Source organism: Cyprinodon variegatus, unplaced genomic scaffold (genome assembly GCF_000732505.1).
Source record: "Cyprinodon variegatus isolate N-32 unplaced genomic scaffold, C_variegatus-1.0 Scaffold2, whole genome shotgun sequence".
Lineage (NCBI taxonomy): Eukaryota > Metazoa > Chordata > Actinopteri > Cyprinodontiformes > Cyprinodontidae > Cyprinodon > Cyprinodon variegatus.
In genome coordinates this window covers 3,079,980-3,107,869 of record NW_015150455.1, presented here as the reverse complement: position 1 = coordinate 3,107,869, position 27,890 = coordinate 3,079,980, and the positions used below count along the sequence as shown (strand labels likewise).

The window sequence follows — 27,890 nt, the reverse complement described above, 5'->3', positions numbered from 1 at the left end:
TCAATTGAATATTTAGAGAATACATTTTTCATTATTATAGGGTAGCACCAGTTGTTTTTTTCTTTATGTTGTCTGGAAGGCAGGTTGTCTTAGATTCAGTGCTAAACTGGAGATGGGAAGTACATTTTTAAACTTCATCTCAAAACCTGGAGGTCTTAAACATTAAGAAAACCTGAAATGTCATTATCAGTTTATCAAATTTCCATACAACCACAAACCTATTAGTGTTCACTGTGAATAACCGACACAAAGTTTTGCACCATGGTAATGTAGGAAACGTGTTTAAAGCTGCATATGATTAAAACTAGCATATAAATTATAATGTCAGATGCAGCCTTTCTTAACAGACAGATGGCTGTTGCTCTAGAGGATCCAAGAGGAAGCCTAGTTTTAGGGGCCCCTGAAAGGAATGTAGATGAAGAGGAGGAAGATGACACATCTACAGTAAGACAGACCTATTTACTAGTAGAATTGTGAATCCACAATAGCAGACTAAATACTATGTTTTTTTTACAATGTCTTTCTAGGTTTTATTGAGTGTTTTAGTACAGCGGGGACAGTTAGGGCTCTGTTTCTATGACAGTGAAGATTCCTCTTTACACTATATGGTAGATACTCCTGATAATCAAAAGCTTCACCTGTTGTCAAGAGGTAAAGAAAAAAAAGTTCTATTTTACAAGAAAACAGCTTTCAATGTTTTACCGTTAAATATACAGTGTTCTTCTCGCATAACATCTCTTTGTGTTGTTAAGTCATTCAGGAGGTCAGGCCCCATGTAATCATAACCAGTGCAAAACAAGAAGGCTGCTTGACCCAGTTTTTGCAGAAACTTGGTGAGCTCTGAAAAAAACGTCTCTTATACTAGATAACGAGTGGAAAAACAAAAAAATGTTAACTATTTTGTTTGGATGTGATGTAGGACAAGTTGTTTCTGGGTCAAGGGAACTTAAAGAGATTAGAGATGTTTGACACTGTAGCTGGTTGAATGTGATAAGGGGAAGACTGATTGTAAAGGTGGTTATACCCTGTTTTTTTTTCCAGCTTTACCAAACAGCATTACATGAAACTCATCTTTTGGGTTTCAGGTTCCAACCCTCACTACAAACCCGAGGTGGTGACGTATCCATATGTTGACTTTGGTAATACAAAAATTTGTACCTCTTCTTCAGTTTTCAGGCTAAATATCTGAGAGAAAATACTTTTTAAAAAGCTGTAGATCATGGTTGAATGCTGCAGGTCTGGAGGTCGGTAAGCAGAGGCTTCTCTCCGCCTATCTGCCGTTCCTTCCGGCTTGCACTTCAGAGAGGGACAAACTGTCTTACCTCTCCTCCTGTATCACCTTTGACTCACCCTTGATGGTGAGCCAGATCTCTTTATAATTTCATAACCTTGTAGTCCAGCTATGTCCACCATTTGCCAGCCTTTGAAAGGTTCTGCACTTCCGTTGGTTAGCTCCGGGCAGTGGGAGCTCTGCTGAAATGTCTGGACAGGAGGAGAGTGGGAGTAGAACTGGAAGACAGCACTATTGGAGTTCCAATCCTTCATTTTCATGCCTACACACTGTGAGACCCACTAACATGTCCTTCATCACACTCACATGCACTGTAGTGTGGGTATTTGTTCCACAATATGGCCCTCTAGGCTGCGTTTGGAGGCTTCTGTTCAGTTGCTTCTTTGTCAATTTGTACCTGCATTTCATTCCTGTTAGCATTTTTTACCTGCAAAAAGAAAAACAGTCTATTTTAATATACTTACTAATTTATCGCTTGTTTTTTGTCTTAATAGTTTAGGATTTTGATAAATGGCAGAGATAAAAGAAAATGTAGAACTTCTCAGTTCAAAAGCATAATTCACCATTAAAGATCATTTTATATTCTACCCAATTCAACTGATTGTGGTTTCCATCTCTTTGGTTTTCTTTAGTACGTTTTGAGAGACTTATACTTTTGATCAAACAAAAATAACTGAGCAACCTCCACATGGTAAAATTTACTGAATAAAGTCATGTAATCACATTTCCATACATTGGACTTCTAGGGATTAAAATATTTTTATGAATGAAAAAATATGACAGTTTCAAAACCTTGCTTTTTCTCATTATAGTAAAGGAGTGGTTTACATTGACAGAGATACTTACAGGCAAGTATTTAAAACATGTTACTTTGATTTTACTCTGTTATTCTGTCCTTCTAATGGTTTTCAGGTTTCTTTTCTCCCACTTAAACACACATGTAAAGGTAGTCAGTTTGCTCTTATGTTACTGAGGCTCTGCGGTCACTTGATAATGGTTGATTATTTGTTGTTTACCTCAAATAGTTTTATATACAAATTATTTTAAATATAAGCATGTACAATTTTAGATCTTAATAGCAAAAAGCAAATAAAAAGTCTGTTTTTCTATGTTTTCTTTGTTTCTTGCATTTTTATTTTTATTTTAGTGTGTGCTTTATAAAGTAAAATCACTTTTCTATAAGTCAATAGTTAGGAGAATAAATCAGTTCTGTTATTTTTAGTCTTTTTATGTGAAGACAGTGTGCTTTTAATTCTTCTAGTGTGCTTCAGATCTTTAAATCAGATCTACATCCATCAGTGTACAAACTGCAGTCCGGTGAAAAGGAAGGACTGAGCCTCTATGGTATGCAGCCTAGATATTAGAAGTTTTTCTCTTTATTTAAATGTATTAATGTAAAATACACATTTTTTCTTTGCATTACAGGAATATTAAACCGATGTAGAAGCAGGTTTGGATCTAAACTGCTACGGTCAGAAACAGTGACAGAAATTTTTACAAATTTAATTTGCTAATGATTATTTTTATTTGTGTGTATTGCTGTGCGGAGAAATCTTTTTTTTTTTCTTGCTTTTGTCCGACAGTCAGTGGTTTATGCGACCTACTCAAGACCTTGCGGTGCTACACAGAAGACAGGAAGTGATTTGTTTTTTCACTTCACCTCGAAACTCGGATGTCCTGAACACGCTGCAGGCCTCATTGAGGAACATCCGAAACATACCCGTAACTGACTTTGGATCCATCCACATTAAGCGCTCTTTAGTAGTATTCAACCCAACTGCACTTTTTCATATTTTAGCATTACGACAAAAAAACACTTCTTTATTCAGATTGAATGTGAACGATTAACAGAAAGTAGAGCATGTGTGTTTTGCAAAGAAATGATTCATGGTGTTTAAATTTCTTGGCAAATTAGAAACTTGAAATGTTGGCATCCATTTGTTTTCAGATCCTTTTACTCTAAAACTCTTAGATAAAATCCAGTGCAACCAACTAGCTTTAGGTTTTGGCTAATCAGTAAATCATTTGCTTTGATTTTGATCTAATTTGGAATCCGCGCTGCCTTAGAGATTTTTGTAAGAAAAATGTTATAGAATGAAAGAGGAACACACAAGATAGGTTGTTGTGAAGTGTATGAGAAGCATTGAAAATTAAGGGCCTAGATGCAAAACTGTATGTGGGGTAAAGAAAACTACCATAAAGTGTAACCCTGCTGACGCCGTACTGCTGGTATGTGCCAACCTGGGTGGCAGAATTATGTTGTAGGAAAGGTCAAAGATTGAAAAAGGTTCCCTGCTAGAATGACACTGATCCTAAACATAGATCCACAGTCATACCAGAAGTATTTATGTCTTGGAATATTCATGTATTAGAATGAGCCAGTAAAAGTCCACACCTGAAGACATTTTAGAATCTAGTTTTATACCTGATGGTCACAGATGCTCCCCATACACTCAGACTGAGCTTTGGCTATTTATGTGGAAAACATACCGAGACAAAACCCCAAAGGACTTGCAGCTGTGAAGGTGTTTCCACAATTATTCACTTAGTGGAACTGGATAAAGCTATTCACAACAAATTCTCAGAGAAAGAAAAATAAAAAAAAATCAGATTGGAGTTTGTGGTAATAAAAAAAACTAATTGTGAAAATGGCTCAAGAGTCATGCAGAATTTTGTTAGGCAGGATTAAAATGTCTTTAAACAACAAAGATGTTCCTGTCTGCATGCTAGGGTCTCCTCCGCCGCATGACTCACTCTAACACCAAAGTTACTGACTGGCAGCATCTCTACAAGGTCCGACCAAGTCAGCACTGGTGATGTTTCTTTATTATTGGATGTACTGTATATTCTTAAGCATATTTTTATGATTCTCTTTCTATCTCAGACTGTATACAGTGCTGCGTGTATCAGGGATTCTGTGCGGCATCTCCCTCAATCCATTCAGCTCTTTCGGGAGATCAGTGAAAAGCTCTCTGATGATCTTAACTACATTGCCGCTCTTTTAAAACGAGTTGTGAGTTCTTCCACACAGGACTTAGATCTTCTGGATTCAGTCATACGTAGGGAGTCAGACAGAGTTGATTTCAGAGAATTGGATCTTATTTTTTTTAGGTGGATTTTGATGCTAGCTTGGAAGAGAACCGCTTCACTGTCAAACCAAACGTCGATTCTGCCATTGATGAGAGTATGAAGAAATACCCATTTAGATCTGCTCTGTTGTGATCTCAGGGGCCTTCATGCAGTAGTCTTTGCTTTTCCTTTTTCAGAGAAAAGGAGGATGATGGGGCTGTCGGACTTCTTGACGGATGTTGCCAGAAGAGAACTAGAACAACTGGACTCTCGAATATCCTCCTGTTGTGTCATTTACATTCCCCTGGTCAGTGACTTAATCAAATTGAAGATTTTTTCAGCTCATATTTTCCCCTGTTAACCCTATCTGACTTTAATGATCCTTATTATAAAAACTGATAATACATAAAGTTAAACATTTCCTTACAGATTGGATTTCTGCTCTCTGTCCCCCGGCTGCCCAGCATGGTGGAAAAAGAGGACTTTGAAATGGAAGGGCTTGAGTTTATGGTGTGTCTTTGTGTCCTCAAATGATTTCTGTATTAACATAACTGTTAACATCATCTTTGACTTATGTGATTGGATATTCGGACAAAGCAGTTTCTCTCAGAGGACCGGCTCCACTACCGCAGTCAAAGAACCAGAGAGCTGGACAACCTGCTTGGAGACTTACACTGTGACATTAGAGGTATTTCAGTTTCCATCACTAAACAATCTTCTGAAATGCAGCTACATAGGAAACGTATCCTGAAGGTAAATATTGTGTTCATCAGACATGGAGACTGTAGTGATGACACAGTTACAAAATGCAGTCCTGGAGAGGAGCGGCTCTCTGCATCAGGTTGGATCAGGTGTTCTCTAAAGAAAATGATGATATGATTGTTGTTAATGTGTGTGGGTGGACTTTGTTGTTATAATATAATAGTTTTATCTCATTCACTTTATATATAAAACAGGTCTGGACTCTGTGACCGATTCTCTGGTGATATAATTCTATCACTAGAACATTGCAATTATCTGAAGGGAAGGTTTAGGATCAGATGATGCTTGTTTTTGTTAGATTTTTAATGATGAAAAATTTTATACAGAATTGTTTCGGTTTAGTCATTTTGAAAACACTCTAAAAGCTCTAAGAGGAATTCATGAAAGATGTGCTAGCTGCATACAAATCACAGATCTCAGTTAATGCTCAACAAGTGTAACAGATGCCAGAGTTTGGAGCAGCTGTGTTGTAGCTCACAGTTGTCCGTTTCCCCAGCTGCAAACACAGCAGGTGTGGAAATTTTCATTAAGGAAAAATAATTTCTTACTGGAAGCTCCAGGTGCTTATAACTTTAGGAGCAAAACCTGAGTGTCAGGGAAAGTGTCTTGATGAGGATGTTTTCTAATGCACCACTGCAGATTATTAAAAGTGTATTTCCTGAACTGATTCACTTAAATATGCAAGGCAATGGTTGCATTTAAAAGTGTTTTTGAATAACGTTTACATCTAGTCTATGCAACTAAGGATTATTTGGATACATTATTAATCTGTTGAGTATTTTGTATTAATTGTTTGACAATTAGATAGTAATACATGCTTTACAATAGATTTTTCTTATAGAATTTGAAGCAGTTGATCCTGACAAAGAAGGTTTTTCATCTTAAATGCAAATATAGGTATGCTTTGCATAGATTTAGCTTCATTTCCGTTCTTAATTGGTGATTTTGTTACATTGCCCTAGAGCCGCTGCAGCATTGTATTATGCTGCTTTTGGAAATTAGGCTCTTATTAAGGAGGACTGAACAAAATCCAGCATTACTTCACCATAACACAAAAATATTTTTTTGCAGCTTAGAAACCAGTATTTGCTGTCACTGTGCAGATTAGATGCTGAAAAAGCCACTTTGTCTCAACTTTATGCTTATATATCCTCACATCACCGTCTGCTGATTGAACAAAGTAGGTTACTCAGTCATGCTTCAATCAAGATAAATACGTTTCTGTGGGATGTTGATAAAATAATAACATTATACTAGTTAAAAGCTCCAAAAGTTGATTTTGTGTGATGTAGGTAATTTGATCTCCTGTTAAGTTACCAGGTTGAAAAACTCTAAATAAAAAGACATCTTAGCCATCAGATCTGTCTGTTTTGTGGTTAGGGAAAGAATAGAATTTTTTTTTTTCTTTATGAAGCCAAAACATTCACTGTAACAAATGTGTAGGTTCTGGATCTGATGGCTGAGCTGGACTGTCTGATGGCCATGAGCAGTGCCTCCCAGGAGTACTGCTACACCTCACCCAAGCTTACCAGGCATAGAAAGATAGCGATAACACAGGGCAGGTAGGAACTCGCATATAAGGCACTAGTTTGCAGGATGAAGCCAGACGGTCCTCCTGTTTGAAAATCTTATCTTTCCAGACACCCACTACTGGAGTTGTGTTCTCCTGTGTTTGTTGCCAACTCCTTCCAGAGCTTCGAATCAGAGAGCAGAATCAAGATCATCACAGGCCCAAACTCATCTGGCAAGAGCATCTTCCTCAAACAGGTAGAAGAACGTATCCATAATATTTAATTCAAACCAGGGTTACTCCTTTCCTGTTTGTCTGCTGTTAGTTTCTGTAAATGGCTGAATACAGTTCTAAATCAGTTCCCTTTAATCCTATAATTTACGTAATTGGTGAACATTTAGCGCCAGCTTCACAGTTTTATTACCTGTTTTCTATTCCTTAGGTGGGTCTGATTGTGTTCATGGCTCTGATTGGCTCCAACGTGCCGGCTAAAGAGGCAGAGATTGGTCTGGTGGATGGGATCTTCACTCGCATGCAGAGCAGAGAGTCCATTTCTGTGGGGCTCAGCAGCTTCATGGTTGATCTCAACCAGGTACGTCACACTCATTTTTAACTATAAACATGAGAGAGTCTGTGTGTGGGTGTGTGAATTTAAACACTTGCGTCCTCTTTACTCCCACACGCCACATGTTACATGTTTCTTAATGCCTTGGATGTTCTTTCTACTGCTAGAGCAAAGACAAACAATGAAAGAAGAAAGAGAAACAACAGTTTTCCTTTCATAATGTGTTGCTCTTTTCCCCAGATGGCCCTGGCTCTGAATAGCAGCTCTGGGAACTCATTAGTACTCATTGATGAGTTTGGAAAGGGCACCAACACAGTAAGAGGGGATTCTTCCTGCATTTTACCAGAAAAGGACTATTTTAAATATTACAGGTTTATTTTCAGTAGAAAACAAAAGCTGTATAATTTCAATGGGTACAGGCAAAGGCGTAAATGAATGAAAGGCAGGCAAGTAGCAGAAAAAGATTTAGAACATGCGTGAAAGTTATTATTTATTTCATGTCAATGAACATCCTAATAAGAAAATTCATTTATGCATGACCGGCTAGTTTTTTAAGGTTGAAACAAGGCAGCCTACTTTGAATTGAAGACTTCAAAGGAGGATGCTTTGGATGTTTTTATCATAAAAATAGTTCCTAAACCTAGCCCTATTAGTATGTGATTTTTTTCTGCTATCCCGACATTAAGTGCAGCTAGCAAAAGATACTTTTCATCTGCAGGGATTGTGATTCACCAAACAAGAAATATAAAAACTGTGAACCTTATTATTTTATGGTCCACAGTTACGTGAAAGCAAGGCTCCAATATCAGTTGGTTAACATCCTGGTTAATTAAATAAACACATCAACATTAGAATAATTTTTTTGGAGCCCAAGATAAATGCTCCCTCATTGGGGAGAACAGTTAGCCCCGATATGTGGGCATTGGGAAATGTGTTTGTAGCTCTCTTGTTGAAGCTACAGAATAAAAACACCTCATGACTAAAAGCATTTAATGAAAATGAGCAGCTATGAGTTTCCATTGTGATCACGGGTCAGGTCCAGAGGGCCCTGAAGAAGAGTTTGATTGCTGTATTACAAAAAACAATTTTTCCTTTAATTTCTGAGAAGTTTAAACATAATTTTAATAATACGCCTTTTAACGAATTTTAAATAAAATAGCTACATTGCAGTTTATTTGCAAGTTTAATAAATGTTTTACATTTTAAAAGTTAAATATTTTTAACTAGAGTTAATGTTATAAACATTAAAGATGTAAAGTAAGTGCGTAGTGAAAAAGTAAGTAATTTTTTTTCTAAAAATCCATAAGGGTTTTATCACAGCTTGTTCTTTCTGCTGCAGTAAAAGGAAACATGGCTAAACTCAGCCTGCAGGGGGCACCAGTGAATGGAGGGCCTCTGTATAATGTTTGACAGGACAAAACATTGTATTAGTCTGTATATTAGGTTAAACAGGCTACAGTTAAGATATGGAAGATATTTGATTCCTGCAAACTTATTGGCAGGAAGATTCAGTTAACAGACAGCAGTTCAATAAACAGACTGTCTGCAGTTTGTGTGAAATGCTTTGGTTGATTTACAACAGAATCTTTTCCGACACTAACTTGTTGTCTTTCTTCACCTTAACATAATTTTCTCCTGCAGGCTGATGGGCTGTCTTTACTCGCTGCATCAGTCTCATTTTGGCTGCAAAAGTCTGCGGTGGATGTTCCACACATCCTGTTGGCTACAAACTTTCACAGTTTGATGCAATTAGGCCTCCTTCCAACTACTGGAATGCTTTCCTTCCTGGTAGGGAGAAACACCAACCAAGCACAAACAAATAAAGAGGATTTTCTGTTGTAAAATTGTACTAAGATTGTAGTAATTGTGACAAGAGAAACATCCATCTGACCCGTTAAAGAATAAACCCCAATTTAGTCTCTGCATGTCTGTTTTTAGACTTTGGAAACAGCAGTGGACAGAGATGAGTTGGTGTTTTTGTACCAGCTGAAGGAAGGGATCTGTCAGTCCAGTTACGCTGCCAACATCGCAGCACTGGCAGGCCTGCCAACATGCCTTGTACACCGAGCTATGGAGGTCATTCAAGACAAACACACACAGCCTCACACAGAGAGTCACAGATTCATGCTCACAAAGTGATTGTGTTTTCTATTTAAGGTGTCTGAACATTACAGGACAGGAAAACCCATCAAACACATTGACCAAGAATCGTCAGGGGACCGGGACAAGAGGTGTGTTAAACTCTGCTTCATGTAAAATGAGTAAATAAACTTTATTTGAGACACAAAAAAATGCATATTTGATCAACAGATGCCAGTCTGTGGTGGAGAAGTTCTTGAGTCTTGAACTGGAGGACAAAGATGTGGATCTGCAGAGTTTCATGAAAGATGAACTACTGCCCTCTGCTGGAGAGCTGCTGAAGCGCAGCTAAACTCTTCAACTGTTGCAAACATTTTTTCATTCCTCAGTGAGATACTCTTTAACTTATATGGTTTAAATAGTAAGAAATTTAAATGAAATTTAAGTAGCGTGCGCATGTCCTAGTTTCAGTGTTAATAAAAACACAATTACTTGATTACGGTATAAATGTACATTGTTTGTGTGTTACAAATATCTAGTGTTTATTTATCCCTTAGTACAAACATTTTGCAGATCTTGCAAACATGGCAGTTTTTTCCTGCCTGAGGTAACTTCAGCATAACTTCAACCATTTTTTACAACACATATGAAAAAAAATTTATTTTATTTTTTTGTTGCTTTTTTATCAGACCAAGTCTTTAGTGGTGTAACGAGTGGTTAAAACAGCCAAAGTCAGATAAAAAAGGGTGCCAATGGGTATTTTTTGTGCAGAGTTGCAGAAAGGGGTGTCACAGCAGGACTTGGTCATGACAAAGATGTTATTATTAAAAAAAAGCTCCAGCGTCGTCTCCACGTTACACTCCTCGGCCTTCGCACAGCCCAGTGTCTTTATATCCAGGGAATCGGCTGAGGAGAAGAGGTAAAACGCAGCCAGTTTAATCGGCAAATGATTTACGTATTATTAGTGTAACAGTTAACAACTAACCCCACTAGATGAATAACAGACCTGCCTTCCCTCTGCCCGTGTAGCAGAGCTCCCCTCGGCTGCAGTTGGTTTCTGTCGTATAGCATGCATCCCAGAAGCCCAGATCACAGCGGAAACACTCCAGGTACTCTTCTTCTTGCTCCTGTCCCTCCAAATCCATCATCTGCTCCTCTTCTTCACCTGAACACAAAGAGTTGCAATTAAGATTTGAGTACAATCAAATCAAAGAAATGTATTAATTTAAAACTTTTGGAAGACAGAGATAAATGTCAATATGACCACTAGAAACTTAATTCACAGAAATTACTGCACTCTCTTTGAACTGTTTTCCCTATCTAGATGACAATAGAAAAAGGACTTTCAAACTTTTTCTACTTTACTTCACAGATACAGTAGTTTTTACATAAAGATATACTTAAATGACAATCACTATCCTGTATTTGTTACATCGTGCCCTTAATATTAACCCAACAGTGCTTGAATGAATGCAACAGTGAATGAATGCACGTCTATGCTCTTTCAAAACTTCTACAAGCTGCATATTTTTTTGGAATTCAGATAACCTCAAATTCAGGTCAAACAGATATGCTGTTCTTAAACTGTGGCTAATTAAAAAGCCAAATAGCGCACCAAAAATGCTATTTTGAGGAGTTTTTACAAATACAATAAAAGTAAGCAACTATATAAAATGTGCTTTAAAATATTTGCATTAATGTCTGGATATTGCTGTATTGTTAATCCAGCTGCGGAACAAAACGGTGAAACCAGCCTGGTCTACACTCCATAAATATCGTGTTGTTTCAGAATTATTGAAACAGACAAATAGGTGGACTAGTTAAGCATTTAATGGTGGGTTTTTTGTATTAAATTGTTCCGAATCTCGGAGAAACTGATGGCGAACCTGTCGAACAAATAAAAATAAAAGATTAAACGGATTCCTCATTAATAGATAATACAATTCATTAATATTTTATCAATCCCTAAGGAAAATTCTGTCCAGTTATACACAAAAAGAAAATAGTTTACATTTGTTGACCTGTTGCAGCAGTAAGCTTTCACCTTAGTGGTGCATGGTTGTTAGGGGGCATAAAACCAAACTGGAGCATAATGCAACACATTCTGTCTAGCCCTTAAACATCTCAGAAATGTTTTGTTTATCCTGCTGCTGTCTGGAACATGTTTCTTTAAGTGGATCCATTACCCTAGTTGGTCAAGATTTTTTTCAAGCAAGAAGGTAGAGGAATAAATAGATGGCATAAACAGAAAGTTCTGTAATATGCCAGGGTATAAACAAGCCTTGCTTTCAGTTTGCTATATTAAAAGGTTGTGTTTATTTTTTATTTTTTTTGTTTAATTTAAATATATTAAAACAACATTGTGCTAATTTCCCTTGTTTACTCTCTCCAGTAATGCATTTAGTGGACAGCCATTATTACACAGGTAGTTTTAGATTTAGCTAATCTCTCCCTGAGGGCCATCAGATGTTTGAGCTGTGCTGTGTTTCAGGGAGACTCACAATCCTTATCTACTTTGATCTTGTTAGTGTTAGCTCAGTTAAACCAGCAGACCAAAGAGAAATGGCTCAGTTTATCAGGAGGAAAAGGACAGTTTTATTTGATCTCCTGCTCTGTCTAAATTTATTTGTCATGGCGTTTGTTTTTTATTTCTCCTATTCGACCGTTAAACAGCAGACCAGCAGTAATCTCTTTGGTAATAAGACGTTTAAATGTCGAGATGATGATGCATCTACATGACAAATCCATGTTTATTCATAAGAAATGTGTTGTCCACAATTTTTAAATAAAACCAGCTCATACCCAGATTCTTACATTTTGATGAAAAATTAAAAGGAAGGATTTCATAATGAAATCTTCAAGCAACTATATTGATGGGCAGAATTTCTGAGGATGATTATTTTCAGATTTTCTACCTTTATTATACATTTAATATATTTGCGATCTGCAGTTATTGCACTAAACAGACAATCAAAATCACTTATCTGAATTTTTGGTATATGTCTTGCTTTGCTGGTGTTTTATTAATTATAATATTATGCCTGGTATTATTATAATATAATATAAAAACAAATGTTGGTTATTCTGCAAACTTCTCATTGATTCCTATTTGATACAGTTAGTCCAGAGGTTACATGTGCAGCCTTCAGAAAAGTCATTTCATTTACACTTCCAGTTGCTATTGAATCACTCCAGGCTATTTTAATGGCTCACACAGAACAAGCAGTTGGATTTAATACCTCTCAGACCACTAGAACCTGCATTGATGTGGAAAACGCTCCTATGTCACAACACCCATGACCCTGTAAGCGCAGCAGAAACACCTTCAGACCTTTGAAAAAAAGCCATCTTACCTTTAGCAGGTGAGAGCATCACAATGGCAAAAACCCAGAATATTATTCCTTTCATTCTGAGCAGGTATCTCCCTTTGAGTGTAGCATGAATACTCACCGCCTAACTGGAAGCTGGAAAGAAATTGGATTAGCTAAGCAATGCACCTGGCATTTCTTTACGTCCAATCATAGCTGCTGTAAGGCTGTCCATCATTGAAGTTTTGACATCTTCTACAGTGGAAACAAAATAAAACTCACAGAGAACGTAAAAAATAATGCTTCCTTTAATAAAATGCAGTTTAGTTTATTGGCAGTTTGAATAATGGGTAAAATGTCAATGTCAGACTTAAAGAGCTGACAGGTATTGCTTCAGTGGGAAAATAAATACCTTCTCTCAAGCACACACCTTTGTGTATTAGTGCTTTCAACTTTCCATCACTCCTTAGCAAAATTCCTTTTTCTGGTAACACAGATGATCTCTATTAGGGGAATAAACACAGAAAATTCCCAGCTGGTTGGGTCTCAATAAAAAATGTTGATTGAAGCTTCCCTCTTATAAGGAGCAGAGAAATTGCTTGAGTACTGAGTCAGCGCAGGGCTAAGCAGCTTACTGCTTCCTTTCTGTCTGCTCAGATATGTATCAATGCGCTCACACGAGCACAATACTCTCTGAGTAAAGGATTTGATTCACTTGTACTGTCAATGCAGCATAAAACCTGCACTGCTGACTTATGTAACGCCGCTGCACAACATCAACACCAATCTACACTTGGGGAGATTTCTCAATTTGTGTAGCGGCAGTCACTTCTGCGTGCGTTTAGATATGCGCTGACATTATTCTCTCAGCTCGGTTTACTGTCACACACCGATTTTATAAATAAATAATCACTGACTGCAGCCTCACAGCCTCATTCTCACTGAATTCAAATGCATTTGATCATCTCACACTGAGCGGGACTCCCCTAAAGTGTGAGAGTGAAGAGTGGGCAGATCTTTTTCTTTTTTTCCTCTATTTTTTCACCAGAGATGTTGACAGCTTAAGTCAAGTTTTTTTCTTTCTTTTTTTACACACTGCAACTGAAATATATATCCTGCATCTAACAGCATTCAGCTCCAGGCCAGACTGAATCTGTTGTCAGGAGCATTAAGAGGTATGGGTTCAGATTACTATAAACTCCAGTCTCACTCATCATCCAGAGCTTAGCATGGGCCCCAACCTGCAAGGAAATACTTAGCAGTCCTAAACTACTCATAAAATGTTTTAAACTCTCCTGCGCAGACACTAGAGAAAAAAAAAAGGCTGAGGATAAAAAAAACAATCCAACCCATTTTCCGGCACCATCTGTGCTTATGGACTAAATTTGGGCTTAAAGGGATTGATCAGGATTTTTTGATGGGGGTTCTGTTAAAAGAATGTAAGCAGTTAATAATCTACCTACAATGGATAACTCACTTTGCGTCCGTGTTTTGTAATAATCCAGATTAGCTCGTCTTAAATGTTAAACTTGTCTGAAAATGGCCAGGACCGAAGAAGACGTCCACCAACCTTAAAATTTAACATTTCTGAAATCTAACATCTGGTAATGTGAATGCTATTGTATATCATTTAAATTCAACGTAATAGAACAAATAAGTTTAATAGAATCGAGCTAAATTTGGGAGAAAAAAAATACATTTTTGGACAAGAGGAATAGAGAAGTTTGTTGGATGCGGTAGGGCTGGACGATATGGATCAAATATTTATCTGAATTGGGATAAGCAATATTTATCATCATAGAATTTTTCTTTTTATGAAGTAGTTAAATAAGGGCAAATCTGAAACAGCCTGGCCAACCAGAATAAGTTACACAGGGTGTAATTCAGTCTGGTAAGGCTCATAGTGTCCAGTCTAAAACCAATAGGACCAATCACAGCATGGGTGGCAGGCCAATATTTTATTAATTTATTAAGTCCCAAAACATCTGTTTATATCATTAATATTTTAACAACAGGCTGCTGTAGAGAGCTTTTCTTTAGATCAGGATGACTTTGGGCAGATTTGTCTGGACGGTTAGACTACGGAGCTTTGTCCTAAATGTCACACAGGCATATTTTCTAAAAAATGGCTGTAGATAAACACAAGATCATGCCTGAAATAGCTGGAAAAATAACCTACTGGCATTTTTTAAAAGTATAATTATATTACAGAGTAGATAATTTCAATATAAACGATTTAGACTTATATCTCTTTAGAAATGAATTCTAAAGATTTTTAAAAATCTCTATATATCGCCCAGCCTTAGGTTGCGGCAGTGATGTATTCTTAAATACCAAAACAGCTTTTGGTGAGAGCATTGCTCTTTGCTAATATTGCTTTTAACGTCATCAGAGAATGGTATCATGATTTTATTCTGCAACCTTTGGCACCAAATCTGTCCTCCAAGATGGCCGATCTGCCCCAGAAACAAGGCTTATCAGATTCCTCCATTTGAAAGAGAGAATAGACTTTGGTGCAAAGAAATAGTTAAAAACAAATACCCTTACATTGTTCTAAATGTACATTCATTTTCTATCAAATTGTTACATTGAATAGAAAGTCCTGTTCTGTTCTAAGCTCTTACTTTAAAGGGAACATTACTAGAAGGTCATCAACTCTGAGCTCCGTTTCACCTGTAGCTAATCATCGTCACTTGTGGAAGTAAAACAATCAAAAAGTGGATATAATATTTTTTACATAAAGCCCTAAATTGGTGTTCAGATTGTTTACTGGAAAACCTATATTATTAACAATTGAAATGTAGCTCAGAGGAGGTGCCCCGTCAATAATCTTCCCTGTGAAACAGAAGCTGAGAACAAATATCAGGAAGTCCAGCTGTTCTGATATCTGATAGAAAAATTAATCTTGACTAAAAATCAATAACGAATATGATTTTATTTACTTTCTCTGACCATCTGTGGCTTCAACTGTCCAAATAATCTGGAGTAAAGCTAAATAAAGTTGCCGTAAGAGATAAGATTTCAACTACTTATAACCTGAACAGAACAATTCAGCAATCCTCTCCTTAATTGTTCTTTCCTGTGCTTTATCTGTTCCTTTCTTGGTTGTGCGTAATCCAAGAAACGAGATGTTGTAATGAAGATTTGAATAAAGCGTTAGAAACAAGGGGATGAAGAGACGGGAGATGAGAGGTCGAGATGGTGGGAGAGTGAGGCATCACTTACTCAAACTGACAGGAGTGATTTTCTCAGTTACGTCAAGAATAACTCAGCAGCTTCACCAGAATTTGTTTTTTTTCTGTTAATGCTGTTACTCGTTTCTGTTCATCCACTTACATATTCTTTCAGATCTTGCATTGCAGCCCTCAAGGAAAGGGAAAATTTGAGCAGCTGAATGTTGAAATCCAAAGAAACTGTCATAATTTGCTGTAAGAAATCCAGAATTTTAGCTATAGAGCACCAGCTGGTATTAATAGCATGGCTGTAGGTGTCGAGTGAGAGGAGTGTGGCCTTATGTCCTGCTGTTGTTCACGCCGAAACACAAATTTCACTGAGATAAAGAGAAGATTACACTGCATGTGAGATAAGACAAAGACTCACTCAAGACCTAATCTGGATTATCCTCTTAAGTGAACCTCTTAAGAAAGAAAAGGTCCACCTCTGGGGAGAGGAAGCATTTATCACCCAGGTTGGCACTAAAATAACTTCTCCAGCACCCAACCACCACCAGGTCAGAATCTGGTACCTCCGGAAGTGGCTTAATGGAGCTTGGAAATAACAAGATGATAAGTTGACAAACAAAGCAGCTTCAGTTTTTTATATGTGGGTGAGTTGGTGAGCAATGCAGGACAAAAACACCCCTCCCAGACCGTGACTCAGTGTGCCACACAGAGGCACTAAAACACAGGAATGTTTCAGCAGTGCATAGTCCTGTGCAGCTCTGTCAGGGCGTCAGTCTTTGGGCAGCTCTGACTCTGTCCGTTCATTAAGGTTTATCTCACACGAGTTGCACGAGTCCAAGTGAACTGAGTCATGGGAGTCGGACAGGCAAGGGGAAGATGGGTGGGGGACCGGTTCCTGGTGGTGGAGAGCTTTGGTGACAATTGTGAGCAGTATCTTCTTCCCCTTCTTCTCCTCTTCCTCTTTAATTTCTCCCTCTATATCTTTGCCTCCTGCATCAGGAGGAGCTGGCAGGGAGTTAGGGCTGTTGGGGCGAGGAAGAAGGGGGCTCTGGGTGGAGTGGGGCAGTTGGTGGACAGGGCTGGCCCACTCCAACTGCTCCTCATCTGTATTCTCCCACTGCTCCTGAGTATCCTCCCTGCTGCTGCTCTTCCTCAGATCCTCCATGTCATCAGAACTGTCACAAGGAGGATTCTCCTTGTCCCGGTTCTCGAACAGCAGCGAGGCCGCGCAGATAAAGATGAAGAGGCCAACCCCCATGACCACTGGCCCAGCCAGCTTCATCCTATCAGCATGGGTGTCCCTCCTTTCACCCACAGCTGGCTTAGGCGGCGCAGAGACATACCCCGCCACAGCCACGCTCATCCCCAATAGCACCACCATTCCACCCAGCAGGAGCCACACACCTGGAGGGGAGTCCAGGCGCAGCTTGTTCTGGAGGGCTTCACCTTTTCTCAGGTGTTTGTAGCAGGCTGAGAAGCAGATGGATGAGGAGTGGGAGGAGGCTGGGCTGCAGGGCGGACTGGCAGCGGTCATCCTCAGACTAAACACAAAGAAGAAAAAAAACATGAAAACAGTGAATGCAGCATCTTTAAGTGAGCGCATGGGTGGAGGGGAGAGAGTTTACCCTGCAATGCACACAACAGGAAATAGCTGTTTTAATAAGACATGTGGCTGAGTTAATGAGATGCCAACCTCTCTGCAGTTCCTCCCTGTGGAGCTAAACAGCCTCCTCAGTCAGTCTGAACCCGAAGCCCCCTGTTATTGGACCACTCCATCAGTTCACCACCTCACTGCGGTCATTAGAGGGGGGTCTGTGGAGGTCCTCTGAACTAAACTCATCATTAATTTGCCCCGAAGAGGAGTTGACTCAGGGGGCGAATCTAAAACGCTCGTCTTTCAAGTTAGAAGTGTTTTTACGCATGCATCGTTTAGCCTTCATTTTAATCCATCCGCGCGCTGTTGCTCACCAAAATAATGCATTTAATGTGTGTGCAGTGAGAGCGGGTACTTGCCTTTATTTGGTTGTAAATGTGAAGCAGAAACCGGCTTCTTTATCAGAATATATAATCCCGAGTTGCGTTATTCCTCCCACTCCTCCACTTTTGATCCGCGGCTAATCCTCTCCTTCCCATTTTCTTTTAAGATCTGGACCTTTTTTGGGTTTTTTTTTAATCGTCCTCGCAGCACAGTGTGAGTCAGTACAATGCGCAACAGCGGAGCCTGAAATGTAGCTTTTCTAGTAAATGAAGGGAAAAGTGGTGCAGCGCTGCTCTGCCTCTGTGCGTCTCTGCAGCCTCCTCTTCAGTGTGCGTGGAGAGGAGGGGTCGTGGGAATCTGAAGCTGGTCTTGTCCAGTCCCACGGTGGGCTCACTATTTATTCTCCAGGCAGTGCTGCTCTAAAGTTGCAGAAAGTGCAGCTCTGTTTTTGTTTTGTTTTTTGTTTTCCGTCCAGCATTTTTCCAACTCAGAAAACATTAAAATGATTGCAGACCATCCTCCCTGCAGATACTGGCTGGCAACTTCACTACCCCAGTTTATTACCCTTAGCAAAAAATAGTTTATTCAAGTCTACTAAAAGTGCACTAATTTCATACTTAAAATCAGGCAGTGCATTTAGAGTTTACTTATTGTAAACTATATTTCATATACTATAACATAACAGTAGTATAGTTAAGTGTACCTGACTGTACTATTGTTTACTTTATTGTTTACTAAAGTATACTTTAAGTGTACTTTAGTAAGCTTAAAAATGTCCCAATTTAGTTTGAAGAATTATTACTTTAGTAATACTTCAAGTACACTAAAAGTACATTGTTTGGTATACTTTCTAAACTTATACTTAAGTATTCTTAATAGAATTTACTTCAAGTATACTACTTTTTGTTAAGGGACCAAGACAAAAGTATAATAAGATGTTCCAAAAGGGTTCAGGTTTAACTTTTTTTTTCCGTCCCAATTTAAGTTTTATTGTGGTATGTTTTTGAAAAAGCAAACGCAATTAGGCTCTAAAACGAGAATACATGTCCAACATAAATTGGTTCCAGTGTTTGAAGTTGATCGAGCTTGATTAACTCATTTTATAAGTTGCCAAATTTATATATATAACTTTTTATCAAATGAAGCAATTCTGTCAAGTTGGAGCTGCATTTTCTTCATTTTCATTTTAGTTTGGCAGGAAAATCATGCATATTATATATATATATATAGGTATATATATATATATATATATATANTTGATGTTATGCACCTGCTCTATCTTAGTTCCTTCTTTCAAATTATCATGCATATTAATAAAGTGTATATATATATATATATATATATATATATATATATATATATATATAAAATCTGAAAAGCTGCAAATCTCTTGTGATCTCAATGGAGTCCTCTGGACTTCTCTTGACAAAAAAACCCAACAACTTTTCAAGCAATTTTGATAATAAACTGAAGGTGAATGGTTTCTCTGCAGCTGATTCAGATGATTGCAGTTCAGCTATCACTGGAAATCAGCTGAGCTGAAGCAGGAAAACCTCTAAAACTTGCAGGACAGCGAGGGCTGATTTTGGGCAGGCGTGAACCTGGATCAGCTTTAAATATATATGTGTTTGAACTGATATCTTCTTTTGAATCCCTTTTCAATGTCTTCAAGTGTTTCCACAGATTACATAGATTGATATGCTTTGATGCAGACCAATATTTTGCAGGCCTGTCTGTATATTTTGAGGTTGTTGGCCTCCTTGAAGTCGAACCTCCCAGTTTTTGCAGGCTCTAACAGATTTTGTGAAAATTTGTCACCCTTTAACCCAGGCATCCCCAAAGTCAGTCCTGGAGGCCCGCTGTTCTGCAGGTTTCAGATGTTTCTCTGCTCCAGCACAGCTAGTTTTAATTGAAAGCTGATTAACAGGCTTTTGCTCAACTGCAATCATCAGAATCAGCTGTGCTAAAGCAGGGAAACCTCTAAAACCTGCAGGACAGCGGCCCTCGAGGACCGACTTTGGAGATGCCTGCTTTAGCCCATCAGGTCTAACCGTGCTTCTCTCTGCCTGCTGGACAGCATGATGCTGCCACCACCCTGTTTCACAGAGAGCAATGTTTTTGTCAGGGTTATAAACTGGTGAGTAGGGTTGACACGATATATTAAAGTCAATATCGACATCCTGGAAAATATTAAATACTTGATACTATTAGGATAAAAAAAATAGGCATGATTACAGGCATGAAAAACACATGTGTAACTTAGAGAAACTCCCCCTTTTCAATCTCACCACAGAACATACTTTCTTAACAGAATCATAGATGCTATATAAATGTGTAAAATAAATAACCCAGAAATATTCAATTATCAATAACAAAAATATCTAACCAACACATTCCTACAATAAATATCATATATGGACAAAGTGTTTAAGTTTTGAATACTTTTGACAACCCTACTAGTAACAGTTAAAGGATTCTTTCATCGGTGGCTTTCTTCTTGCTGCTCTTACAGAAAGACATTTCTTCTCTGTCACAGCCTCTTTAGTCTGATGAGCACTTTTCAGTAGGTTTGCAGGTGAGTCTTCCTATAATCAGACGATGGATCGGGCATCGCTTCATGAGATGTTAAAGCTCAGGATTATGCTCTATAACCTAGACTTCTCCACAAGCTCGTCTTTGACCTGTAGGCTGTGTTCCTTGATTTTCACAAGGAGTTTTGTTCTGGAACGTCTCAGCTGTATTTAAACCAAGATCCTAAAAAAGAAAAAGGTTTGTTGCTGCAAAATGTGAAAAGGTTGAACCGAGATGAACACCTTTGCCTACACTGTCACATAGTTCAAGCACAACTAAGAACGTTGTGGTGTTTACATAAAACTGGATCGAATTTTGTTTAGTTTACCTCAAATGTGGGCCACATGTTACCCCACAACCCCCCACCCTCTCAACGTGTGTCACAAAAGCAGATGTCAAGCCAACAGACATAGCAAATGCAACACAGGGCAACTTGTTTTTACAGAAAGGTAGTTTAATGAGTCTCATTTCGCTGCATGTGGGCTGGATGTAGCCCACACAGAATGTTATTGGTTTGAGGGGGACTTTCCATGTGGGCCACATGTGGGCGACACACATAGCGGTTCTGGTTGGAGTTAAAAGTGGGACCCAGCTGCAGCACGTGCTTAGGAGCGATTACAGAAATTTTAGGCCACATTTAGAGGACTTACAAGTGACATGGTTTAAGGTGGTTTAATGTTACAGTAGTTATGCTAACTGACTAAACAGTTTGATCTTCAATGGAAACATGTTTATAAAGTCCTTAACTCATTTGAAACAGTGGAAAAAGTTTTCAAGTCTGGATTAAAAAAAAATGCATATTTACACACACATCTTCAAAACATACATTTCATGAAAAAGTAAAATAGTTTTTGTCTCTTATTTCTGAAAGTGAAAATTAGACAAATTTTTTACAAATTAAGGGAAGTATTTCAAGTATTCTTGTAATTTGGAAGACTATGATGCATAATGCTAACCTCAAAATCTGTGTCACGAAATTTCAATTCTGTAAAATCAAATATAGAAAACGTGGTGTTCCTAATTATTTGATAAAATCTAAACTCCTGCAAATGTTTCCTGAGCCACTAAATGGTCTCTTAGTCCGGGTCAGCAGGGTACATAATAGCACAGAGAAGACTGTACAGATGTCCAAAAGATAGTCATCAGTACCCTCCGCAAGGAGAGTAAGCTAAAAGAGGTCATTGTTAAAGAAGCTTGATGTTCACAAAGTTCTGTATCCAGAAATATTTATTTAAAGTTCAGTGAAAGGACGACATTGGTTTGGAAAATGTGCATCAGCAACAAGGACTATTGCACCCTTCAGAGCATTTTCAAGCTTGATCCATTCAAGTATTTTTGGCTACATTCAAGGCTGTGGTTATCCCTGTTGTTGGTCACCAGTGTTTCATTCCACTTAACTTTCAATGAATGTTAGAGTGTGGCATAATAGGCTTCCAATATTTAAAGTTCTGCCTCCCTGTCTTTGCGGAGCTAGCAACTAGGTCCAACAATTTACTACCAGGGAGTACAGTGAGCAGTCCTAATTCCTGCCTTCAAAAAGGCCAAGCTTAGCTCCGGTGAAGCATCCAAATATCTTTCAGATCTGACCCTCCTGATGGGAGTTGTGATCACTTCCTGTTCTGTCTAGGAATGTCTTTAAATAAGCATGCCCATGTGTTAAAATGCGGTACTATAGGAAGCACACAGCATTTGCAGTAATGTAGATGAGACATTAGGGACATATGTCTGCTTATACATTCTAGTGGTGCAGGTGAGTCTTTACACAATGTTATCAGTGTACAGTTTTGTTGCTTACAAAGATCATTCGTATCAGTTTAAAGCAAATCTAACCATGCATTCTTGATTTGGAGCAAACTGTGTGCAAAAAGCATGACGAGCTTTGGCTGAGCAAAAATATTTTACATTTCTTGGTATTCCATCACTACATGCAGTCATTTTGAAGTCTGCAAGTCAAAAGCTCTAAGTAGAATTTTCTCAGATAAAAGACAAAATGGGGATGCACAATAGAGCAGTGGGTAGCGGCCTGGGGTTTTGCCTTATGGGGTTTGTATGTTCTCCCTATGCATGCATGGGTTCTCTCCGGGTACTTTGGCTTAGTTTTACAGTCCAAAAAGAGGACTATTAGGTTAACTGGCTTCTCTAAATTCTCCTTAGGTGTGTGTGTGCATGGTTGTATGTCTTTGTGTATCTTTGTGTTTCCCTGCGACCTGTACAGGATATACCCAGCCCCTCGCCCACAGACTGTCGCAGATAGGCACTGGCCTCACTGCGACCCTGATAAGTAGGATGGTTGGATCCAAAATGGCTTCCTGTTGGGTTTGGGACCCTGGTTCAAAGAGACTTTTTTGTACAACCCTCCAAATTACTTATATGCCCTGCTTGGGACAGATTGTTTTCATGTGAATCCATCATGTTAATTTTGATCAGATCTGATCAGATATGTAGAAATGCGAGCCAAACACATGTCCAAAAGCATTAGTATTGGTATTAAAATGACAGCAACTTCTGTGAGGTCAGTGATTGATTCTCTCTCTCTTCTCTGCAGGGTGTGACAGGCAGGTATGGTTAATCTTGATTAATTAGGAGCCTACTTAAGGAGCTGGGACCAGGGGGAGGGCGTCAGTTCTTTCTCGCTACCAGCGTGGTATATTACCAACCAACTTTGCTCCTAGATATTTCTGAGCCAGCTCTAATTCCGTGTCTCTGTCTTTTCCCTCCTAGTTCACCATCCAAGCCAACAGAACATCCAAGCCTGGACCTTCCTCATCATTTGGATCTCTCAGGTCACAATCAGCCTCAGCCTTCCTCCAGGAGCCCGCCTGCCTGTTCCCCCTCCTACACACCATCACCAGAAAGAGAGAGTCTCAATTTGCCCTTGGACCCAGGACACCATCCTTCCAAGCCTAAGACAAACCGTCACATTCTCCTCCTTCCCTCCTCCTCTTACCAGTTATTCACCATTACCCTAATGTTTTCCCCAAGCAGAACCCAAGAAGATCCTGCCAGACACTATTTCCTGCTCTCTACTAAATAAATCTCTTCTTCAATCTCACTGACTGTCTCCGTAGTTTCCCTGATTCAGAGTCGTTCTTCTCTAAATATGACAGATTGACCATTGTGTACCGTATTGTCTGGGACCGGCTGGGAGAAATCACTGAAGGGTTTTTGTAGTATCTGCAACTTTCTGTGTAGAAGCCATATCAATTTGAATTTGAAGTCCGACTCCCCCTCCCTTTGTTCTTGGTTATGGTGCAAGAGACTTTAAGTATAGGAAATTCTTCAAATTTATTAACATTCATACACCTACAACAAAGTCAGTGAAATGAGGATGTTCTTTTGTTTTTTTTTTAAGGGGATGCTGTAGAACCATTTCTCATGTGTCTTTTTTGAAACACTTAAATTATGTAATTTTCCACCAGGCCAGATGTAGGGGCTAAATTTGTTGAGTTTTTATATATTTTAGGTATAGTGGGTGAGGGGTGCACAAGCTGTGCACATACATGAATTCATAGCAAATTTTAAAAAGTACTGAAAACACAAAAAATGTGTAAAATGGCTAACCAGAGTGATATTTTTGTAACACTCAGATTTAGTTTGACACATTATTAATATAGGTCTGTCCCCACAAAATCTTCTTCGAAAGAAGGAACTTTCAGTTCAGTTTTATACAATTACAGGAGTGAGTGAAATGACAGAAGGCATGAGAAACCACGACAACCTATGTTCTTTCAAAGTCAAGAATTCTGACAAAACATGTAATAGCAGTAAATATGCATTCCGGTATGTCTTCCTGCGCATCCATGTATATTTTGGTTTGGCTGTGGGCCCAGCTTGTTTTTGTTAATTCAGCCTACAGGAAAAGGAAAAAAATTTGACTAGCAAATTCAAAAATTAGAGTAACGCACAAACAGACAAAACAAATCCAAAGAAGGGATGCTACAAAGGAGAAATGCTGTCGGCACAGAAAATGAAGATTCAAAGTGGAAACATGCAACAAACCCAAAAACTATAATGCCACCACAATGCGACAAATGCGAGGCCTATTTGTAAAATTCACAATTCAGTATATGCAAATTTCAAGGTGCTTGTACATGAATTAGACAATAAAACTGATAAAAATTAAAATCACAGAAAAAGCTAATCAAGATAAAGACATGATAAAAACAGGAAGTAAAACAAAAAAACACTTGGACCACATCCCTAAACTAATATTACATCAGTTAGCAGTTTAACATCAACAGTCAAAGGCAGTTCTAAACAAACATGTTGTATTAACTTTGACTTAAATTAACTCAGGCTTTCAGCAGTTGCACAGTCTTCTGAAAGTTTGTTCCCTATCAGTGGATCATAGGAACTGAATGCTGCTGCTCTGTGTTTGGCTCTACTGTAGTTCTGGGTTTACAGAGTAGGTTTAATATAGCTAACACTCTGATGGGTTCATAGTCACCTGGTGACATTGTGATGTAAAGCTGTGTTATGTCTCCATAGGTATGGTAACGGATTTTGTTGTTTGCTATAACCTGAGCTAGGGGGAGCGTGTAGAGATTGAATAGCAGGGGCCCCAGAATGGAGCCTTGAGGAACCCCACATGTGATTTTTCTGGTCTCTGATTTTAAAGTTCTGGTCCCTGATTTAAAATCTCTGTCCTTCAGGTAGGATTTAAACGAGCCCTGTGCTGTACCAGAATGGCCGACCCAGCTTTACAGATGCTCTAATAAGATCATGTGATCAACATTATCAAACACTCCGCTGAGGTCCAATAATAAAAGCACTGGGGTTCTTCTAGAGTCTGAATTTATACAGATGTCATTGAAAACCTTAATCAAGGCAGTCTCTGTATTGTGGTTGGCCCAGAAATCTGACTGGGAGACATCAAAGCAGCTGATCGCTGTTAAGAAGGCATTTAACTGTTGAAATACAACTTTTTAAAATGATCTTACTGATGAAGGGGAGGTTTGAAATGGGCCTGTGGTTCTGTGGGACCAATTTGTCCAAGTTTCTCTTTTTTAACAATGGTTTGATAATTGTTGTTTTTAAGGCCTGGAGGAAAATCCCCAACATAAGGGATGTGTTTATGTTTTGAATCAAATCAAACTCTAAAACAGTTAAAACCCTCTTAATAAAAAATGTCAAATGTTTACATTTTTGACATTTTGAACTGAAAAAAGGTTCCTGGATGGGAAGCGAAAACGTCTTCAAACTTGGAAACAAATTCCAGTGGATTGTTTTTTTAATTTTTCTGGAATATTTTATGTGGTGTGTTTTAAAAACTATCAATGCCATTTGTATGAATTTATTATAAATTGGTTTGATTATATCAGTAATTAGTTAACTTCAAAGTTACAGGGTTTACATATGCTAAAATCTGTGTGTCAAGCTAGATACTTAACGATCTACAGAGCTACTCAAAATCCAGGAGAGTGTGGCTGCAGAGCTGGATGTGAATAGTGGTCATTACCACTATTAAGGTGTTTCTTTAAATATATATATATAATTTTAGTTGAATGAATATTTAAGATCTCTGTGCTATTGAAAATCAACAATAATTTTTTTTTCTGTTTCAAAACTGGATTCATAGATTTCATGAATTTCTCATTGAGCTGCTTTTGCCATGTTAGCCATGTAATGTTGAGATTTTCTAAAATTGTGTTTTAAAACATTTCATCATGTCATCATTTTTAAGGCCTGCGTACGTGTACTTTTCAAAGAGTCAAGGCTTGCTTTTTAATTAAATTCAAAAACACTTCATTATTCCAAAAGGGAAATTAAATAAATTTCAGAGAAGTTTTATAAATCATTAAAACATCTCAGGATAATATAGACATGAATCTTAATAGAGCAAACTTTGATTTGTTAAACTGAATTGATTTATGGAATGTTGCAACCGTTGGCCCCATTGGCTTCAAAGATCCTTGCCTCATCCCATCATGGTCGCTAGACAACATAAGTTAGGGTTAGGGTTAACCTGGAGGAGGTTGCAGCTAGAGAAAGTCCAGATTGTATGAATTCACGTAATAAACACAATGCTTGCTGTTTTACCTGTTTTGGTTTAATTGCATAATGAATTGCTTCCCAATTAATGCAGCATTAATCTGAGTCAGCTTGTGCAGACCTTTTTTCTTCCACCGATACAAATTTCTCACTCTCCATATATATTTAAATGCACAAATACTCTCTGTACCTTGTCCTTTGTGGCACCAGTCTCCTTTGACCTTTGGGGAAATATAGCCCACATAATTTATTTGATTTGCACCAGACTTTCACAGATAGTCTGATTAACAAAGACACAAAACCTGGGTCCACAGTTGCATATTCTACACCCATAGATCTGTGCAGTTTGGACATTATGTTTGCATACTACTAGCTGACTTCCACACCCTACCTGCTTTGCACCNCTAGCTGACTTCCACACCCTACCTGCTTTGCACCTTCTTTAAAGATCTTCAGTGATGTTTATCCTTTTTTTTATTGCTAATTACAAATTATTGTCATCTTCAAAGATGAAATTGGGGACATCTTCTAATTCCTGATTATAGTTAATCTAAATATCAAAGAACTTTAATTAGACATCTATGGCTTTCTAAGGTTTCCCTGGGGAATAAACATGAGACTAGGACTAAAATATCTCCACATTCTGTTCTTTAAAATGGGAGAAATAGGAGAACAGACCATTAAAGGAAGGCAGATGTGTGTTGATCTTTTTGTAATATGGATAAAAAGAAAATACGTATTTATGAAACAGGGAACATGTGATTAAAATAATTTAAATTATTGTGACACTCATATTTTCCATCATTGCAATAGTGTTCATAAACCTTTTTCTGCAAGCCCCTTTATTTCAATCCTTGAAATGTCAGTTTTTCTGCATGACGGTTGGTTCCCATCAGGATGGTTATAGACCATCTAATGGTCTAAACAAGAAGTGTTTAACGTGGGGGTCTGGAACCCCATAGTGGTCTGGACGGATTCTGCAGGAGTGTCAGTGATTTTTTTTCTTTTAGAAAACCTTATTTTTCTTACCTTTGCACAGCTATAAAAAGTTTGCATTAATCTCTCTTAATGGTTCTGGTTTAGCTTTTTTGTTGTGAAGTATTTTCAAGCAGAAATTAGATGTAAAACGTTGCCTGAAGTTACATTTTTCATCATCAGCACCTCAGCCTCCTGTCTGATGTTAATGCCTTTGTCATCAGTCTCTTCATCATGGTTAGGGTGAGGGTTATGGTCCTGCACATGCAGCTCATTGCAGTGGTCACTGTTTGGTAAGTTGGAGTTTGTCCTGTACCCAGTGGGTTACTAGTTCAAACCCCAGCTCTGTCCGGTCTCAGTTGTAACCTTTGGCAAGATGCCTTATCTTTCTTGCCTGCTGCTGGTGGTCAGAGGTGGTGCTGATTGTTTATGGTATTATATTGTCTGTCAGCCTGCCCCATTGCAGCTGTGGTTTACAATGTAGCTTGCCACCATCAGTATGTGTATGAGGATGAAAATTAATACAAAAGCAGCCCCTTTTGTCTGCTAAATTCTGGCCAGCTCTAGTACTTAGGATTAAAATTTTCATTCATTTCAAAAATACCTTAT

The 27,890-nt window shown here is 38.3% G+C and overlaps 3 protein-coding genes across 3 annotated transcripts; 1 reads left to right on the top strand and 2 right to left on the bottom strand.

Moving 5' to 3' along the window:
* The first annotated feature begins 351 nt into the window (after window positions 1-351).
* On the top strand, window positions 352-9,655 carry msh5 (mutS homolog 5). The gene is made up of 25 exons (XM_015401376.1): window positions 352-444; window positions 528-651; window positions 753-833; window positions 1,086-1,139; window positions 1,237-1,358; window positions 1,453-1,562; window positions 2,104-2,139; window positions 2,553-2,635; window positions 2,717-2,762; window positions 2,875-3,013; window positions 4,022-4,084; window positions 4,176-4,304; window positions 4,403-4,475; window positions 4,558-4,667; window positions 4,790-4,870; window positions 4,961-5,048; window positions 5,134-5,201; window positions 6,566-6,684; window positions 6,763-6,889; window positions 7,075-7,224; window positions 7,438-7,512; window positions 8,839-8,985; window positions 9,136-9,273; window positions 9,355-9,428; window positions 9,508-9,655. Exons 1-25 carry the CDS (start codon window positions 352-354, stop codon window positions 9,626-9,628), a joined length of 2,451 nt encoding a protein of 816 aa, XP_015256862.1. The 3' UTR covers window positions 9,629-9,655.
* LOC107102317 (sperm acrosome membrane-associated protein 4-like) lies at window positions 9,495-12,698 on the bottom strand. Its single transcript, XM_015401606.1, has 3 exons — window positions 12,630-12,698; window positions 10,283-10,441; window positions 9,495-10,182 (listed from the first exon to the last, which is right to left on the bottom strand). Exons 1-3 carry the CDS (start codon window positions 12,682-12,684, stop codon window positions 9,962-9,964), a joined length of 435 nt encoding a protein of 144 aa, XP_015257092.1. The 5' UTR covers window positions 12,685-12,698; the 3' UTR covers window positions 9,495-9,961.
* A 189-nt stretch (window positions 12,699-12,887) lies between these two features.
* Window positions 12,888-18,069, bottom strand: LOC107102234. Its single transcript, XM_015401487.1, has 2 exons — window positions 17,780-18,069; window positions 12,888-17,307 (listed from the first exon to the last, which is right to left on the bottom strand). The coding sequence occupies exon 2, from the start codon at window positions 17,298-17,300 to the stop codon at window positions 16,536-16,538; it is 765 nt and encodes a 254-aa protein (XP_015256973.1). The 5' UTR covers window positions 17,301-17,307; window positions 17,780-18,069; the 3' UTR covers window positions 12,888-16,535.
* Between the last annotated feature and the right edge of the window lie 9,821 nt (window positions 18,070-27,890).